Raw genomic sequence first — 20,056 nt, 5'->3', positions numbered from 1 at the left:
TGCCTGTGTTTTCATAGAAAAATATTGCTTTGCGACACAAATAGTGTTGGTAGGAAGTTAGACTGGAGAGCAACAGACCTGGAGACAACAGTTAGCACCTAAGAGGCAGTCAGTTATTGTTTACAACACATTTCTGGATGAAAATGAAACAAAATTAAACAGACATATCTGCTTCCAGTAAGAGTTTTTTTTTTTTAACCTGCTGGCTATTTTGTATGTAAAAGTAAAGGAAATGATCACTAACAAAAAAAAAAAAAAAAACGTTAAGTATTTGTAACAAAAGAATGTTTTGTTGGCTCTTACAGTGTTTATAGTGTATGTTCTTGTATTGGTGTGATCTAAATGCTTTGACAATTCGTGGTGGAATGAAGGTTCTGGTCAGGCTGAGAAGCATTAACCTGTAGTTTCAGCTACTTGGAAGACAGTCAGGAGGATTTTGAGTTTGAGATTAACTCAAGAAACTTAGTAAAACCCTATCTCAAAACAAAACAAAACTATAGAAATCATATAAACATATGCAAAGCTGCTACTGCGACCATTGTATCAGTATTAAAATGGTATCTGGGTGCTATTCCTCAGATCTTCAGCTCAAGGCTACCACTCCACCACTTGAGCCACAGAGCCACTTCCACTTTTCTGGTGGTTAACTGGAGATAAGAATCTCATGGGCTGGCTTTGAACTACGATCCTCAGATCTCAGCCTCTTGAGTAGCTAGGATTATAGCTGTGAGCCACTGGCACCCAGGTAAAATGCATCTTTTTTTTTTTTTTTTTTTTTTTTGGGTCAGTCAAGGGGCCTAAACTCTGGTCCTGGGCGCTGTCCCTCAGCTCTTCAACTCAAGGCTAGTGCTCTACCACTTAAGCCACAGAACCACTTCAGGCTTTTTCTGCATATATGGTGCTGAGGAATTGAACTCAGGGCCTCATGTATGCAAGGCAAGCATTCTACCACTGAGCCACCTTCCCAGACCATAAAATGCATATTTTACTAGCTTTTATGACAGATTTTATCTTGCAACCATTTGACTAATCTATAAATGGTATGATTTCATTAAACTATAAATACTGTGGCTTATTAAACTATTGCTTCTAAAAATATATATATAAAGGTGATGTACAGAAGAGTTACAGTTACATAAGTCAGGTAATGAGTATATTTCTTTTTGGACAATGTCATCCCTTTCCTTGCTCTCAAATTCATACTGTTAAAGAGACACACAGACAGACAGAATCTATAGAGATATAGATATGTAGATATTTTTTTCCAAACCTTTTTGAAATAGGCCCAATTTTACAGTGTAATTTTATATATATATTTTTTTGGGGGGGAGGGGGTCAGTCATGGGGCTTGAACTCTGGGCTTGGGCACTGTCCCTGGACTCTTTGGCTCAAGGCAAGTGCTCTACTGCTTCAGCCACAGTGCCACCTTCTCAGTACAATTTTAATATTTACTTATTTCTCATTTATAACAGTAACCAGTGGCCCATTAGCTCTGGCCCAATAGAGTTTTGGGGGTGTTTTGTTTTGGTTGTTTTTGCAGGTTTTTGGAATTTCAAGCTATGTCAATATCAAAAAAAAAAAAAAAAAAAAGGTTCTATGGTCATATTAATTTAGAAAGATGTGGCTTTCTTTCCTGAAAGACTTTGTGAAACTCGAGAGCTGTGAATTCTCAAGATTCTCGTAACTTTTAGTTTCACTGAAACCCAGTTTCATTTCCCTCCCCACTGGCACACCCTGGGACATGCACTGGACAGTGCTGCCCAAGCAAAGCTTAAGCAATTGGGGAGGAACTAACAACACATACTGCATCAAGCAGCTACAGGGGCCAGGGTAAGCCTCCTTAGGGTTGGTTAGCCAGACAGAAAGCTGGTATATAGCCAACAGAAAGCAGCAGTGCTTTCCTCTGCTACAGAAGTCCAGATTAAGACCCTGCAGATTTAAGTCTTAAATCAGAAATGTGTATCTCGTGTGTGTGTGTGTGTGTGTGTGTGTGTGTGTGTGTGTGTGTGTGTGTGTGTGTGTGTGTGTGTGTGTGTGTGTGTGTGTGTGTGTGTGTGTGTGTGTGTGTGTGTGTGTGTGTGTGTGTGTGTGTGTGTGTGTGTGTGTGTGTGAGAAGTAAAGACATACAGAACAACAGATACACTCTAAACAAAATCAGCAGTAGATACATTTGCAACTAAATTGTTCAAGGCACACATTTAAAATCCAGCACTTTTTTTTTTGGGGGGGGGGGGAGGGATCGGTCGTGGGGCCTGAACTCTGGGCCTGGGCGCTGTCCCTCAGCTCTTCAGCTCAAGGCTAGCACTCTACCACTTGAGCCACAGCACCACTTCTGTTTTTTTTTCTTTTTGTTTATGTGGTGCTGAGGAATGGAACCCAGGGCCTCATTCATGCAAGGCAAGCGCTCTACCACTGAGGCACCTTCCCAGCCCATTATTTATGTCGGTTGTGGGGCCTGAACTCTGGCCCTTGGCAGCACTTTTCTTTTTGTAAGCATCATCCTTATAGTTTCACTTCTTAAATGTCTTGTTGTTGCTTTTTAAATGTAATTTTACTGCTACTATGAAGGAGTTATACAGAGGGGTTATAATCTTGTAAATCAGGTAATGAGTAAAATTCTTGGACAATGTCACCCTTCCTTCGCTTTCCCCAGATTAAATGTTTTTAAACTACTGAAGTTTCTTACTCTTATGCGTTTCACCATGAAACTGATGTTCCGAATCCCAGAGAAGTCTGTGGTCTGATAAATTGTATCAATCGCTTTAACATGACTGGATATCTATCAATTAAAAAAAGAGAGAATAACATTTTAGAGGTAGTGTTGAAATAGGAAAAAGAGCATAGTTAAACGAAATTGTTTTCACAAATGAGCTTAATACATGTCTAGCATGTGTGAAGTCACCCCAAAAAACAAAACTGCAAAGCTGAGTTTCAATAACTTTAGGCTCCTTTACAAAATCCCTTTCTCAACACATGTTTTGAAGGCAAGTAGAATATCCATCCTAACTGGTCTTTCCCTTGTCTCTGCACTTGGCTTATATTATTTGGCCACATCATAAATGAAAGCATTCTTTTCTTCCAAGAGATATGCATTAACTTTAGCTCAAAGGAAAATATAGATATAATAAAAACAATATGAGAACTTCTAAATTGGGTACAGTAGTAAATACCTGAGCAATCACAGCTTCTCGTGTTCCATAATACTTAAAGAAGAGATGATCAGTCTGAATATAAAGCTGACACGTGTTCCTCTCAGCTAAAGTTGTACGTTTTTTCCTCAGGAGCTCTGGACCATTAGCAGCATGTTCTTCTTGAGGTGTCTATACATCAAAGAGTCATTTCTACAATTAGTATGCTTTAATATCCTTATTTTATAGTTCTGAGTACATATATCAGGCAATTTCATATGATATGTTATTACCCAATACCATAAGTGTTTCCAAAGCTATTAAAAGTTCCTTATAGTAGAACTGAGACCATTAGAGATTGGGATAAAGGCAAAGAGTGCTGGCATCCAGCCCTTGGGTTTTGAGACAGAGAATGTAGTCCAGGCTGGCCTAGAACTCGCAATCCTGCCTGCCTGCTTCAGCCTCAAGTGCTGGGATTACAAGTGTATATCACCATGTCCTATTGGTGTCTTCTTTTAGTTAACACCTAATACCCAATCTACTACCCAATCCTATTAAATAAATCTTCTAAACACCTAAGAAGTCTAGCCTTTTTCTCCAGTTATACCTTTCTAGCCCAAGCTACCATTTCTTATCTACAGTATTTCAGTAGGATTGAGTTAATCAATCTATATCCAGTATACTCCATACTGCAATTTGTCCAAAATGAAAATGAGTATCTGATCCATCTACATCATACATCTCAGTAATTCCAATTGCTCTAGGATAAAGCCCTACAATTCCTTATATGTACCACCAAATCAGTACCTATCTAGCTTCTTCTCATTCCACATGAATCTATAAGGAAACCCTGCTACATGACCCACTTCTGACTCTCCATGATATGGCTAAGTCTGCTTCCGTTTCCCTTCTACACAGCCTATCTGCGTGGGGCACTCTCACATGCTTGAAATTACCTTTCCTGTCTAGTTAATGTCTTCCTTCAGACTGAGAGGTCAGTTCATCCACTACAGCACTTCCCAGGACTGTGTTCCCTAACACAGCACAACTTTACATTTATTTCTGTCATCAGTCCCCAATTCACCACCACCACTTAATGATTAGATTAAAAATTGGAGAAACAAGGGGCTGGGAAGGTGGCTCAGTGATAGAATGCTTGCCTTGCATGCATGAGGCCCTAGGTTCAATTCCTCAGAATCACATAAGCAGAAAAAAGCCACAAGTAGCACTGTGGCTCAAGTGGGTAGAGTGCTAGCCTTGAGCTGAAGAGCTGAGGGACAATGCCCAGGACCAGAATTCAGGCCCATGACTGATCCAAAAAAAAAAAAAAAAAAATTGGAGAAACAAGCTATCTCTGTACTTGTCTCTCACTATATTGTTATCACCTAACAGATTTAGCAGGAAATAGTAGACATTTAGGAACTATTTCTTTAGAGAATTGTTACTACTGTTGAATTAAATACTTGGGACATATTTGTCAATTTCTAAAAGCATCATTTAAAGGAGATTTTGATAACACAATCATACAGAACCTGAATTAAATTTTAAGCCACACTCCAGATTTACACTCACATTTTATACCTTCCTTCTCCCTTGTCAATTCCCTGTGAACACAAAGTTAAAATATTATATCACTCCACATAAAGGGGGTAACTGTTGACATAATGAGTATGTTAATCTGCTTTGCGACAGTAACCATTTTATGATCTACACATATGTTATAATATCATACATTTAAGTACATATAATAAAATTTACTTTAAAAAATATAGATGAGAAACAGTACCACTGAAAACTAGTTACTAAAGTCCTAAAGGGTGTAAGATTTGGGGAAACTGACCCATGAGCATGCCTTTAATTCTATTTTGGTCATTTGGATGGCTTTCCAGGTCTCAGTCTGTAGAGTTCATAAATGACTTAAATACAGAGAAGCAATATATATTTGTGCTATACAGTTCATATTAACAATGGTTATTTCCTATCAGAAGAACTGTATATTAACTGGAGTTATTATTGTGTTTTACATAGGCAAGATTTTCTACTTCTGGGGAAAAATCTCTGGTCTAATATGAAAATATTTTCTAAGGAAAAGTTTTTAAAGTTTTAAATAATTTTAAAATCAACCTTCAATGTGAAGACTTCTTCAGTTTATTCATCAAGTGGTTCAGACTGTCCATATCTTTACTGGGTTTTACTTTTTGTCTGACTAATTTCTCAATGACTAAAAATAGGTTGTCATCTACTGATCCTTTTATTTTTGTCCAGTATTGATAGAAAACTTTAAACTGTTAAAACATTGTGAGGAACTGAATCTTCTGTTGTTACAAAATGCTTATTTTAGTAAGTGTGTTTGCCTAAAGTCTATTTTCATGTTAATAAGATACAAATTTGCCATCCTCAAATTTGATATCCTGTCCCCTTTTACTTTCATTCTTTTTAGATGCTTGTAAAAATATTATGCCATATTTGGTTAAAGCTAATCTGGTAATTTTTTCCTCAGTACATAAATCTAATTCTCATTAATGAATTACTGATATCTTTGGGTTTAAGTCACAATTTCATTATTTATTTTCAATTTGTCCTGTTGGTCCTACATTGTTCTTTCTCTCCTTTCTTGCCTTCTTTTGGATTACATATTGCTTATTAGCTTTTCTTTGAGGAGGAGGGATTCCTTAGTTGCCCAAATTGGGACTCAAATAACCTCTCTACCACCTCAACCTCCAGAGTAGCTGGCACTACACTAGGGCAGGTTTTTTTTAGCTTTTTAGTTATATATTTTACTGTTTTAGAAGTTAATCTAGAGATAATAATATAATCCTTCACACCAGAAGTAAATATAAATTAGCACCTTTATCTGTTCACAGAAAATGGGAAAACATCAGAACACATGAATTAGTGTCCTCCCTCCCAGCTTATTTCCTCTATATTTACAGATACAATGTATGAGTTATACAACCCCATAAATCTTTTTTTTTTTTGTCGGTCATGGGGCTTGAACTCTGGGTCTGAGCACTGTTCCTCAGCTCTTCAGCTCAAGGCTAGAGCTCTACCACTTGAGCTACAGTACTACTTCCAGTTTTCTAGTGGTTTATTGGAGATAAGAGTTTCATGGACTTTCCTGCCCGGGCTAGCTTTGAACCCTGATCCTCAGATCTCAGACTCAGATCTCAGCCTCGTGAGTAGCTAGGATTACAGGCATGAGCCACCGGTGCCCGGCTCCATAAATCTTTATTAATACTTTTTCATGTACAGTCAACAGTCACTTAAGATTACCCACTGTATTATTCTCTGCTCAACCCTGCATCTACAAGCTAAAACCTGAACTTATCATCTTTTCACTGGAAAAAAAGTCATTGAGTGTGTTCTGCTGGTTACTCCTTCACTTAGAATATCTTCATTTTATTGATCTCTTTGCATTGATTACAGCACTCTAGGATATCAGGCACTCAGGTTCACCATAATCCACTGCCTTCAGGCTTCAACTGCTCTCAGTGAGGTATAACCTTGCATTTTTACTGCTGCTTCTTTGAAAGTGATCAGATTTACTTCCACTGGTTGCTCTTAAGACTGCATCTTTAGATTTCAAACTTTTCTGAGAATGTATAACAGCAGTGATTTTGCATTTTTCCTACCCTAAGTTCAGGGCTTAATAATCTGTTGATGTCCCTTCTTACATATTTAAAATTGTCAGCAATTAATTGTCATTATTTGACTCTGCACTTATTGCCCTTTTGGGAGGGGGATGGGGGGACGGACAAGAATTATACATATGTTAGACCTAGAGAAAAAAAGAAAGGAGCACACCATTTTCTTTGTCTTGAGTGTATTTGTCTAATACCAGCTTGAACCCTTCTCTAGAGACACGGTCACATCACCTAGCTACCCCTGGCCACTGTGCTAAGTTCCCAAGCATAAGGTATAAGGCTTATGCCTCACAACCCTGGTTACTCAAGAGGCTGAGATCCCCAGGACCATGGTTCAAAGGCAGACTGGGCAGAAAAGACTGTTAGATTCCATCTCCAAAATAACTATAAAAAGCCCATCAAGAGTAGATTGTCAGCCATGAGCAAGCAAGAGACTCTCGGTTCAAGCCCTGATACTGCTCTCCCCATTCATTCAAGGAGATTGTAACTCGATCATGTGTTAGGCCTTCTTACCATTCTATCTATGTGTCTCCTGTCCTTTTCTATATTTTCCATCCTTTCTTTCTTAGCAATGTATACTATTTTCTTATGACATACTACCAGATCTAGAGTTCTTAAATTATGTCGTTATATTTTCAATTCCAAAATACCATCCCTTTCTTTTACACATTTTAAATTTTCTATTGAAACTGTAGTTTGTCTTTCTATACTTCAATATACTTGAGTCTGTCTGATAATCTCATTATCCATTTTATCTTTATTCTGAGACTTAGAATTCAAGACCACACTTTTGCCAGACTGGTGCTTTACCACTTGAGTCAAACCTTCCGCCCTTTTGTTATCTCTCAGATACAGTCTCTTATTTATGTCCAGGCCAGCCTAGACCACAGTCCTCCTACATAGGCTTCCTGAACTTCTGGGGGGACAGTAAGCCCCATGACTGACAAAAACAAACAACAACAACAAAACAAAAAATCCTTGCAATCCTGTAGATTTCTGCCTCCCATGTAGCTAAAATTACAGGCAGGAGCCACCACACCCAGCCAGATACTTTTAAGTTGTTTTCTTTGTTGCATATTCGCACACTCATTATTTTTAACTGAGTACCAGACAATGCACAGTCACTCCTCCATGTATATGGGTTCTACATTAGCAGATTCAACCATAACCCCGTATGAACATTTAAAGAGCAAACTGAGTATGTATTGAACATGTAAAGATTTTGGTGTTGTTTTTTTTTGGGGGGGGGGTCATGGGGCTTGAACTCTGGGCGTGGGTGCTGTCCCTTAGCTCTTCAGCTCAAGGTGAGTGTTCTACTACTTGAGCCACAGTGCCACTTCCAGTTTTCTGGTGGTTAACTGGAGATAAGACTCAGATCTCAGTCTTCTGAGTAGCTAGGATTACAGGCATGAGCACCTGGCCTGTAAAGATTTTTTTCTTTCCATCATCCTTTCCACAAGACAGCAGAAAAATAATTGAAATAGCTTTTACATTGCACTAGGTATCATAAGTAATCTAGAGATAATCTGAAGTACAAAGGAGGATGTTAGTTTTGGCTTTTTGCAACAGGATCAGGGTACACAGTCCAGGATGGCAGCTCAATTAACAATCCTGCTTCCACCTCCACAACACCGAAAAAAAAAAAAGATGTCCACCATGACAACAGGTTTCCACTTCACTTTTCACAACTCCCAAAGTTCTCAATCATTCTGATCACCATTCACGATATACCCCATACTAGCGTAGAAAGAAACCAAGAAAAAAGTATTCTTCTAGATCCATGGTGGATTTCCATACATTGAAATACAGAATTGAGACAGCTTTCATGTTTATCTCTTTGTTGGGACTGCCCTCTTAGAAATCAAATAATTTTCAACTGCAGTAAACTTCCTCTAGCCAAAATATTGTTTTTCTTCTTCCTCTTCTATATACACCTTAATTTTTACTTCTGTCATCTTGACTCTCTCATGTTTCAATTATTTTCTTTCTGAACTTACATGTGGATATTGTCTATTCTTTTAATGTCCTTTAATTGAGTTTGTCTGTGTCGACTGCTACAGTGATTAATTGGCTGTTAAACCTCCATTAAAATTTTCACTTCAGGGCTGGGAAGTTGGCTCAGTGGTAGAGTGCTTGCCTCACATGCTTAAGACCCTGGATTCGATTCCTCAGCACCACATAGGCAGAAAAAAGCTGGAAGTGGCTCTGTGGCTCAAGTGGTAGAATGCTAGCCTTGAGCTGAAGAGCTGAGGGACAGTGCCCAGACCCAGAGTTCAGGCCCCACAACCGACAAAAAAATAATAATTTTTTTTTCACTTCAGATAATGTGCTTTTGAGTTCTAAAGTTCCACTTGATTATCATTTCTACCCTCTCCTCTCTGTGTTAATAACAACTTTAATACTTTGAACATATTAATAATGGTTGTTTTAAGGTCTTTGTCTGCTAATGCCCATATTTTCTGTTCCTATCTGGATGGTTTTTCTTTTGTTTATAATTAGACTGTTCAGTTTCTTATCATCTAGTAATGTCTTTTAAATGCTGGAGAATTTGAGTGATACATTGTTGACTATATAGATTTACTGTCTTCCTTTAAGAATTACTAGAGCATTTTCTGACAGGCAAAAATTTATTTGAGAGTAACCTTGACTTCTTTTGAGATATGTTTGTCTGCTTAATTAACAGGTGGGTCTGAAGCAACCTTTAGGGCTAAACTAGTCCTGTTTCTCTCATGGATTGAGATCTTTATAGTTTTTCATTTCATGAATTTCCCAGTAGGTTTCTTCACATAATTCACAGCTTGATAGTCAGCTAAGTTACTAGAGATCTCAGTCCGGCACTGCCTGGTATCCAATGTTAGGATATAACTGTTGATATGCATTATTTTATTCAGTTTCCTAGAAGCAGTACTGAAGAAAGCTTAATTACATACCAGCTATTTTATCATAGCCGGAAAGATAAATCTGTACTCTTCTAGTTTCCAAGTTTTCATTTTAGACATTTAATAATTAAACTCATCTGGAGTTTTTTTTTAATATGACATAAGGTAGATTTTCAACTTCATCTTTCTCCAAGTGGATGAATGTCATTCTCTGTCCCCATCAATTCAGAGGTCCACGTATTTTCCTACTAATTGAAGATCACATCTCTATCACATAACAAAGTTTAAAATCTATAATGGATCCATTCCTGAGCATTCTATTTTATTCTCTAGTCACTTCGTTCATCTCTGTGCTAACATTACACATGAAATAATTGCAGCAAGCTGGGTGCTAATAGCTCACAACTGTAATCCTAGCTAGCTACTCAGGAGGCTAAGATCTGAGGATCACAGTTTAAAGCCAACCTGAGCAGGAAAATCTATGAGACTCTTATCTCCAATTAACCAACTGAACACCGGAAGGAAGTGGCACTATGGCTCAAAGTAGTAGAGCACCAGCCTTGAGTGCACAAGCTCAGAAACAGTACCCAGGCTGAGTTCAAGTCCCACAACTGAGGGGGGGGGGGGGCGCAGACAGGGAGGGGAACTACAGCAAAATACAGTTTTGCAGCAATGCATATAGGGCTCAGGTGTCTCTCAGGATACCACTGAATGATGGCCTAGCATGTGTGAGGTTCTAGTCCTCATTGGAGGAAAAACACTTTATAATAATAACAAAATACAATGCATATAAACACTATGTATATTTTATCTTCACCAAATATATTTGATGGGTTGCCTCCTATGGAGGAGGAATGGGGAAAATAGAATAAATGAATAAAACTAGAAAAGAACTTGACCCATGGACCAGTGAAGACTATGCTGAAGAAAGTAATTTTTTTTTTGGTCCAGTTGTGGGGCCTGAACTCTGGGCCTGAGCGCTGTCCCTCAGCTCTTCAGCTCAAGGCTAGTGCCCTACCACTTGAGCCACAGCGCCACTTCTGGCTTTTTTCTTTTTGCTTATGTGGTGCTGAGGAATCGAACCCAGGGCCTCATGCATGCAAGGCAAGCGCTCTACCACTGAGCCAACTTCCAAGCCTGAAGAAAGTAATTAAACCACATCTCTGCAACAAGATCCTAAAGCCAGAAGAAATCCAGGGAAGCCAAGAAGGGTTTTATTTGGAGTGTACAGCCCTGTGGCTCCTGGACCAGATATATAACTACAATTTTAAAAGGTCAAATGGAAACCAAAACACCAACCTCACAATTAAAATACCAAAAGCACTGAGGTGTTTCTTTTAGGGGGTGGGGTGGGGGGACAGTGCCAGTGCTGGGGATTCAACTCAGGACCTGGGTGCTGTCCGAGTTGGTTGTGTGTGTGTGTGTGGGGGGGGGGGGGGGAGGGGTTGCTCAAGTGTAGTACTCTACCCACAAGAGCCACAGCTTTACTTCTAGTATTTGTTTGTTTGTTTGTTTTATACTTAATGGGAGATTAAGAGTCTCACAGATTTTCCTGCCTGGGCTCACTTCAAACGACAATCTTCAGATCTCAGCCTCCTGAGTAACTAGGATTACAGGCAAGAGCAACTGGCCCTGGAAGCACTGACATTTTTATTAGGGTAAACAACCATTTTAGTTTCTCTAGAGATACAAGATTTCTAATGTTAAAATGGCAATACCAGCCATGGTGGCACATGCCTATAATCCTAGCACTCAGGAGCTGAGAGAAGAGGATCCTGAGTTCAAGGTCAGCTTGGGAAAAATAGAGAGGCTCTGTCTCAAAACCAACTATAATAACCCCATACAAAAAAAGAGAATACCCAGGCAAACTCCTAATCTTAATACTACTACAAATACATTCATATAAAACAATTCTGATTTGAAGAATATATTGGGGGCATTTATTTTTTTATTCACACAGACTTGTATTCAAACCTTAGTACCATCACTTTATTTTTACCTGGTATAAACATTAAAAAATATAAATACTGCACCACAGTAGCATAAATCTTCCAGAAAAATTTAGAATATGTATTATAAAAGGCAAAAGTCCATGTCCAAGTTCATTTCCATTTCTTAAGTATTAAAAAATAATTTAGTGTTAAAAAGCTTTACCTGTGCTACTTCCTCCACTCCAGTCATCTGATACTTTCTCATCCTTTCAAACACTGAATGGTCTGCACAGCCCCCCTGTGGACCATATTTATGGGGATAATCTACAGCACAAGAAGAAGAAATACTGTTACTGTGACATGTTTAGACAAAACCAACTGTTAGAACTGCTATAATTAACAAGCATCATAAATACTTATTAAGCACCTACAAAAAAAGATACAATGCTAAGTGCCTTAATTTTAAAGCCCAGGAGGTCCATCTATCAATAAAAAACACACTAGTCTCTATCTTATTAGCCTTGGAAAATAAGACAATAATCATTCTTCATTCTAGATTTAACTTTCCCACTTTTCCTACTTCAGATAAATACATCTTCAGATTGCAAATTTATTACTTTCTCATCACATATTAAATTTACTATTCTACAAGTATACAAAAGCTTCCTTGACTTGAACTATAACCAGGCTAATATAATGTTAATTTTGGCTTGGTTGGATTCCTTTTATGAATACCAATTGGCCTCAAAGAAAGTGAAGTAGAAAAATGTTCCATGAAATGACCAAAATACACTGAGTTTAAATTCATTCAATGTATACTTCAAATTAATGCCTTAAAAATTAATAACCACCATTTGTTTTCTTCATAAACACTGATTGACACTGTTTAATTTAGTAAATCATTTAAATGCCTATTCTAATCTCATCGTTCTACATAGTTCATAGTTAAGATCCTCAGTTCATGAACCTATTTTATAATCCAATCTATTAATCACACTGAGAATTGACAAAATAAAATCCCAAAACACTGATATGAGGAACACTGAATGATTCCTAAGTAGTTGGAAAATTAAAGAACATACTAAAATATAAACATTGCAGGTAGTTTCTTAAGAAAACCCAGAACTTAATATGGGTACCAGTTTAAACGATTTCATTGGAATATTAACTTGAACTGGGCCAAGTGCTGGTGACTCACATCTATAATCACAGCTATTCAAGAAGCTGAGAACAAGACTGTGGGAAAAAATGTTTCTGAGATCTCATCTGAACAGAAAAAGGTGGTTATGGTGTATACCCCTAACATCTCAGCTATGGTAGGAAGAGTAAATAGCAGGATCACAGACAAGCCAGCACAGGCAAAAAGTGAGACCCTGCTGGGCGCTGGTGGCTGTAATCCTAGCTACTCAGGAGGCTCAGATATGAGGATTGAAGTTCAAAGCCAGCCTGGGCAGGAAAGGCCATGAAACACTTATCTCCAATAAACCACCAGAAAACCCGAAGTGGTGCTGCGGCTCAAGTGGTAGAGTGCTCACCTTGAGGTGAAGAGCCAAGGGACAGCGCCCAGGCCCAGAGTTCTGAGACCCTATTTTCAACTAAAAAGGGCTGGAATATGGCTCAAGCATTATAGTTGCCTGCCTATGTCTGCCTTCAAGGATGAAGCTCTAAGTTCAAATCCAAGCACAGCCAAAAACAAGAAGGAGAGGAGAGGAGAGGAGAGGAGGAGAGGAGAGGAGAGGAGAGGGGAAGGGAAAGGAAGGGAAGGGGGAAGGGGGAGGGAGAGGGGGAGGGGGAGGGGGGAGGTAGGGAGGGAGGGAGGAAAGGAAGGAAGGAAGGAAGGAAGAAAGAAAGAAAGAAAGAAAGAAAGAAAGAAAGAAAGAAAGAAAGAGTGCTTGCCTTGCATGCATGAGGCCTTGGGTTTGATTATTCAGCACCACATAAGCAGAAAAAGCCGGAGAAGGAAGGAAGGAAGGAAGGAAGGAAGGAAGGAACGAAGGAAGGAAGGAAGGAAGGAAGGAAGGAAGGAAGGAAGGAAGAAAGAAAGAAAGAAAGAAAGAAAGAAAGAGTGCTTGCCTTGCATGCATGAGGCCCTGGGTTTGATTATTCAGCACCACATAAGCAGAAAAAGCCGGAAGTGGCACTGTGGCTCAAGTGATAGAGGGCTAACCTTGAGCTGAAGAGCTGAGGGACAGCGCCTGGGGGGGGGGGGGGGGTAGGGAAGGAAGGAAATTTGAACTATCAGATAAGAGAGCAGGGTGATAGGCAAGCTATACCATACATTGGCACAGCAGTTCTGATGTAAACTTTTTGTTTCTCTTGTCAGTTGTTGGGCTTGAACTCGGGACCTGGGCATTGCTCCTCAGCTCTTTTGCTCAAGGCTCTACCACTTTGAGCCGCAGATCCATTTCCAGTTTTCTGGTGGTTAACCGGAGATAAGAGACTCATGGGAACTTTTCTGCCTGAGCTGGCTTCAAAACTCGATCCTCAGATCTCAGCCTTCTGAGCCACTAGTGCCAAGCTGATTTAAACTTTAAATTTACTTTTATAAGAAGTCACTAACTGTATCAACTATAAAGTTCATCAATAAATGTGAAAAGAATGCCATATGTATATGGCATTATGCAACCCCATATGTATACATTGATTTGGCAAAGTTCATCAATGGGTGCTAAAAGCATAAAGTCAACGTTATGAAGGCAGACAACTATGGGGTAAAGCATCACCTCACAGATTAACTACTATTAAAAAGGGAAGGTCCCCCGGCTGGGAATATGGCTTAGTGGTAGAATGCTTGTCTAGCCTGCATGAAGCCCTGGGTTTGATTTCTCAGTACCACATAAAGAGAAAAAGCCAGAGTGGTGCTGTGGTTCAAGTGGTAGAGTGGTAGCCTTGACCAAAAGAAGCACAGGAACAGTGTCCAGGCCCAGATTTCAAGTCTCAGGATTGCAGGGATGAGGGAAAGGGGGAAGAGGGGAGGTCCCTTCAGAACAATGAGATACAGTGATAACTACTAATATACGAAGTGATTAAATTTAGCATTACCAATATGACAATCTGCTATTATATGCTTCCTGGAGTGACACAGTAAGAAATATCCTGCTTCATCTATGCACCATTCCTACCAAAAATGTCAACTGAATCTAATCATGAGCAAATACTTAGAGAGTAGAAGCATTCTGGAAGTCACTGCTTTGGCTGTTCATTTCTGCCTATTTTTTAAAAATATTGCTGATCAAGTAAGTCCTTTCAAAACTTCAACTTTCAGCAAAATAGTTCACCACTGTCGTTTCAGTAAAAGCCTTCAATCTACCACTGCTACCATTGTTTCTCATTGGATAGTCTTTCTTCTCTAAATTCCATAGTTGACTACCATTATTAATTACTGCATTCATCATCAAATCCTCTGTCCTCTAACCCATCCCCTCACACTCAACCAAATCTTGTTTAAATTCAGCTCTCTAGCTCCACTCCAGCAGCTGTTATTAGTCTGGAGAAAAGCTGGTAATTGTAACTATTCTCATTCAGAAGTCCTGACCTAGAACCGGAAGCAATCCCTTTTGCCCCTGGGACCTACATCTACCTCTGGATCCACTCTCAGCTCACCTGCCTACTTAATACAAGGCACTTTTCACTTTGCCACAGTAACAGAGGCCAGAAAAATGATCCTAAGAGCTGTTGAAACTACGCAAAGTGATCTCAATGACAAATGGGAGAAATTAAAATTGCTTTATGATTTTAAAACCTCTTAAAAAACATTATAAACTCTTTTAGTTAATAAAATTCTATTGTTAACACTCTGGCTATTAAAACTATTAAACAATTAAAACACCAAAACTATGGTTATTAACATATAGAGGGAGAAAAACCATTTATTAAGCACACTCTAATTTAAAAATGAACATCAAGATTAGTGTTTAAACGGAATTAGAATTTTATTTCCTTGTAAGTTATATTTTGTATATTACAATTCCTTTTGAAAGCCTGATATGCAGGGTAAAATTAAATTCCCAAAGCAACAAAACAGTATTTATTATATGTTTCAAGTTCTGTCAGCACAAAACTCTCTTAATAGAAAAAAAGGTCAAGTACAAAATATTTCTCATATACTTCCCCAAAACTTCTAAAAGAGCCCATTTTCCCTAGTCACCACATAACTATAAAAAATGGACAATGATATTTTCTCTCTAGAATTACTGACAATATAATCTCATTTCTAGAAAAAGCCTTTGTTCAACTAATGAATAAACCCTCATTGAGATGCAAAATCATAGGATGCACTGTGGTTCTCTGAAAAGGCCAAACAGCATATTCTTTCACAAAGAATGAGTCATGGGGGTAGAATAGCCAGCCTGTTTAAAACAAAGATCAGCTTTAGATCTATGGCCTTTCTTCCAGTTCCTCTGCATGCAAAACTACTGCTTTTGTTTGGTTTTAAGAAACACAAATATAGATAATACATATACTGTGATACTACCTCCAACAGGAAATTGCCCTGGTTAACTCTCAATCATCCAGTCCATCAAAGGAAAATACTGAAAATTCAGGTCCTCTGCTCAGCACTGAATGCAAAAAACAGTTCCTATAACCTCACTGCTTCAGGGAAGGCACCCCTCATCTGCAAGACTGGCAAATTCAGAACTTGACTCAAGGTGCAAGGTCTGATTATAGCTAACAGTCAAAGGTAGTTCTAATAACATTCTATCCATCAATTCATCCAATCAAATATTAATTGAAATTCAACTAGAATGACTCTATAGGCAGATAATGCAGAACAATTACTTGGTTAATATATCAGAAAGGAATCATGAGGTGGAGTCTCTACCTAGGAAAACTCACATTAATTTCCAAAACTGTGAAAAATAACAAGGACTAAGAATAAAAGAAGGAAGAAGCTTCCTCTCCTGCCTCCAAAGATGAAGATTGGAGGGCCTCCAAGTGGTTCTTTCTTTTCCAACTCCAGTGGACAGGTGTCCCTTTCTCCCCATTACTCACTCTAACCCTCAGGTCCGATGTCTGCTTTGGGAAGGCAGCAAGCACAGGAAGAGGGGCATATTGTGACTGAGAAGGGGAGCAAGATAAAGGACAACCCCCATTATCACTAACACTGATCTCCCAGGAAACAAATGGGGAGCTGGGCCAGGCATGCTATTCCTCACCCCTGGTTTTCAAAGACAGGGTTAGTGTAGGAAGCCAAAGGGATCATGGGCATCAGGATCAATACAGGAAGTGCTGCTGCTTTAATATTCTATCCATTAAAAACAGAATTTCTAGAGGTTGAAATCCCAAAAGACACCACTGGTAACCACTGTATCCATGGAATCTAAAGTCTTGTATTGATTAGGCTCTCAAATAATGTCAATGAAGAAATAAATCAATTATTAAACCTGTTATGGAGTAGAAACATACATCAAACACCTTGAGCGAAAGGCGTGGTCACCTGTAGAGTTACAGTAAGGTGGTAGCACCTTTAGGAGCTGAAGCTTAGTAGAAGGAAGTTAGGTCATTGGGGCCCAGGCCTCTTCCCTCCCCTTCTCTCTTACTTTCCGGTCATTATAACATGAATAGGACTCCTCTGTACCCACTCTCATCTTTGATATAGTGTGCTAGCATTAGAGTCCCCAGGCGAAAGCTTAGGGTCAACAGGCCATGGTCTGAAATCCCCAAAACCATGAGCCAAAACCAACCTTTTCACCTTGTAAGTTGATTATGGCCAAGTCACAGTGACAGAAATCTAACACAAGACCTGTAAAACTTATAACTGAAACATACAATGAACACTCGGGACACAGATTCATATTTATTTAATTTGTACCCTCAAGTCCATCCACAGCAGTGAATGGGAGGCTTCCAGACATCCCAGGATGATTTCAATTTGTTTCTTCTTTTCTAAAATTCCCAAGCTGTAGCAAGTAAAAGAAAATGTTGTTGCAGAGGAATCGCTCCCATCCTCACGGATTCTTTTCTCTGGCAGCCAAAAGTCTGTTATCTTCAAGGTTCCAACCAAATGCCACCACCCTTGAGAAGACTCCTCAAATCTCTGCGAGGCAGCCTCCAGTGCTTTAATGACATTTGTGTTAGATTTTTTTTTTAATCACATGCTGACCTAATTGTTGAGAATTTTCCCTCAGATATTCTTTACAAGTCTTAATCACTCCTGCACATTCGTAGGTAATAAATATAGGTTAAGTTAATTTTTCGGCCAGAAATTCATTTCCATACCTCTTTTTTAAAGGTCATCATTAGTCAAAGACCTGTAAAATACTGGGTCTAATAACTTCCTTTTAGCCTTTAGTCCGGTTGCAAGAGGTAAGGATTTATCTACCACTTTAAATTGTTTCTACAGTTTGGAAAATGTGGTCTAAATCTACTTTTCAGATCCCCTATTACAAAGCAGACAATTAAAAATTAAGATCTAGGGCTGGTGTATGAAGCAGCTTAGTGGAAAAAAAAAAAAAGAAGGACTGAATGCATACAAATTTCCTACCTGAATATGTATGTTATCCTTAGGTATATTCAATATAGATACAAAAATAAATCACACAGAACAGGTACACTCAAAAGAGCTCATAGCCAGGCATCAGTGACTCACACCCGTAATCCTAGCTACTCAGGAAGCTGAGATATGAGGATTGAAGTTCAAAACTAGCCTGAAGCTGGGCGCTGGTGGCTCACACCTGTAATCCTAGCTACTCACGAGGCTGAGATCTGAGGATCGAGGTTCAAAGCCAGCCTGGGCAGGAAAGACCGTGAGACTCCTATCTCCAATAAACCACCAGAAAACTGGAAGTGGTGCTGTAGCTCAAGTGGTAGAGTACTCGCCTTGGGCTGAAGAGCTGAGGGATAGTGCCCATGCCCAGAGTTCAAGCCCCACAACCGATTAAAAAAAAAACAAAACAAAAAACAGCCTGGGCAGGAAAGGCCATGAAACATTTATCTCCAAAAAAACCACCAGAAAACTACAAGTGGTGATGTGGTTTAAGTGATAGAGCACTAGGCTTGAGCTGAAGAGCTCAGGGACAGTGCTTAGGCCCAGAGTTCAAGCCCTGTGACTGACAAAAAAAAAAAAAAAAAAAAAAAAAAAAGAGCTTATAGTCCAGTATCAGAATCACACTGAAGTTTAACCCCAGGGCATAAAGGTACCTCTGTTATAAACACTGGATTTATTCACCTAGCCAACAGCCAGGTTTCTCCCATGCCTCTTCTCAAGGTCAACTACATGGCCCAGAACACCTGCAAACCACTGCATTCAAAACACAGTGAGTGCAAGGTCACAATGCCTAGGTGCCTCTGATCATACAAAATAATATAGATAGACTATGAGCTAAAAAAAAACAACAACAGGGGGCTGGGAAGGTGGCTCAGTGGTAGAGCGCTTGCCTTGAATGCATGAGGCCCTGGGTTCGATTCCTCAGCACCACATAAGCAAAAAGAAAAAAGCCGGAAGTGGCACTGTGACTCAAGTGGTAGAGTGCTAGCCTTGAGCTGAAGAGCTGAGGGACAGCACCCAGGTCCAGAGTTCAGGCCCCACGACCGGACCCAAAAAAAAAAAAAACCAAAAACACAGAACCCAAAAAACCCACTGTGAGAACTCACCAATACAAGCACAGGAATGAAGAGAGTATTCATGGAGCATGGAAGGTGGATCAGTGGTAGAGTGTTTGCCTTGCATGCAAGAGACCCTGGGTTCGATTCCCCAGCACCAAATAAGCTGAAAAAGCCGGAAGTGGTGCTGTGGCTCAAATAGTAGAGTGCTAGCCTTGAGCTGAAGAGCTGAGGGACATAGTACCCAGACCCAGAGTTTAGGCCCCATGATGAACAAAAAAAAAAAAAAAAAAGAGAGAGAGAGAGTACCCAGAACTGAGAAGTTAGAAAATTGGAGATTACACCTGTGTTTCATTGTGAAGGATCCTAAGTTTGGTGAGAGAGTATAAACATGATTACCATAAAAATGAACATTACTTCTGAATGACTAAATCACTTCTTTGGAAGGATAGGTGGGGAACGTAGACAAAGTCCTCAGGCCTTCTCACATGGTCATTAGTATAAACATCCATCATTGAACCATGTCATAATGCAGAAAACTGACTTTTACCTCCAATTTTCCCTACTTAACCCCAAATTTTTTCTCATTTTTCTATACTCATTCATAAAACTTGGATCTGAAATATAAACTTGAGCTTTATTTCTATTTTTCTAGGAGTGAACATGATTATCCTTCTGTCAAATCAATAATGATGCCAATCTTTAAAAAAAAAAAAAAACTTAGCTTTTCCCTAAACTTTTTATTTGCTTAATCCAAATTTGTTTAATTACAATTATCCATAAGGACAATTAATATTTCTGAGTCCTTCACTTTCATCAACCTTTAAACTGAACTAGGGGTTGGATGTGTAGCTCAGTGTTAAAGTATATGCTTAGCACGTCCAAGGCCTTAGATTTATCCCCAACACAGGATAAAAACAAAAAAACAGAAA

At 39.1% G+C, this 20,056-nt stretch overlaps 1 protein-coding gene across 2 annotated transcripts in view; it reads right to left on the bottom strand.

Moving 5' to 3' along the window:
- Window positions 1-20,056, bottom strand: part of Adam10 (ADAM metallopeptidase domain 10) — an 83,954-nt gene that overhangs the window by 19,708 nt on the left and 44,190 nt on the right. For both annotated transcript variants that reach the window (XM_069995315.1, XM_069995316.1), the window contains exons 5-7: window positions 11,806-11,906; window positions 3,171-3,320; window positions 2,687-2,779 (exon numbers count right to left, since the gene is read on the bottom strand). In XM_069995315.1, coding sequence (XP_069851416.1) covers window positions 2,687-2,779; window positions 3,171-3,320; window positions 11,806-11,906 — 344 coding nt within the window. The remainder of the gene's footprint in view (window positions 1-2,686; window positions 2,780-3,170; window positions 3,321-11,805; window positions 11,907-20,056) is intronic.

This window comes from Dipodomys merriami, unplaced genomic scaffold (genome assembly GCF_024711535.1).
Source record: "Dipodomys merriami isolate MVZ:Mamm:240054 unplaced genomic scaffold, mDipMer1.0.p SCAF_48, whole genome shotgun sequence".
NCBI lineage: Eukaryota > Metazoa > Chordata > Mammalia > Rodentia > Heteromyidae > Dipodomys > Dipodomys merriami.
Note: the sequence above shows the minus strand (reverse complement) of the source record. Positions and strands in the feature narration are given on the sequence as shown.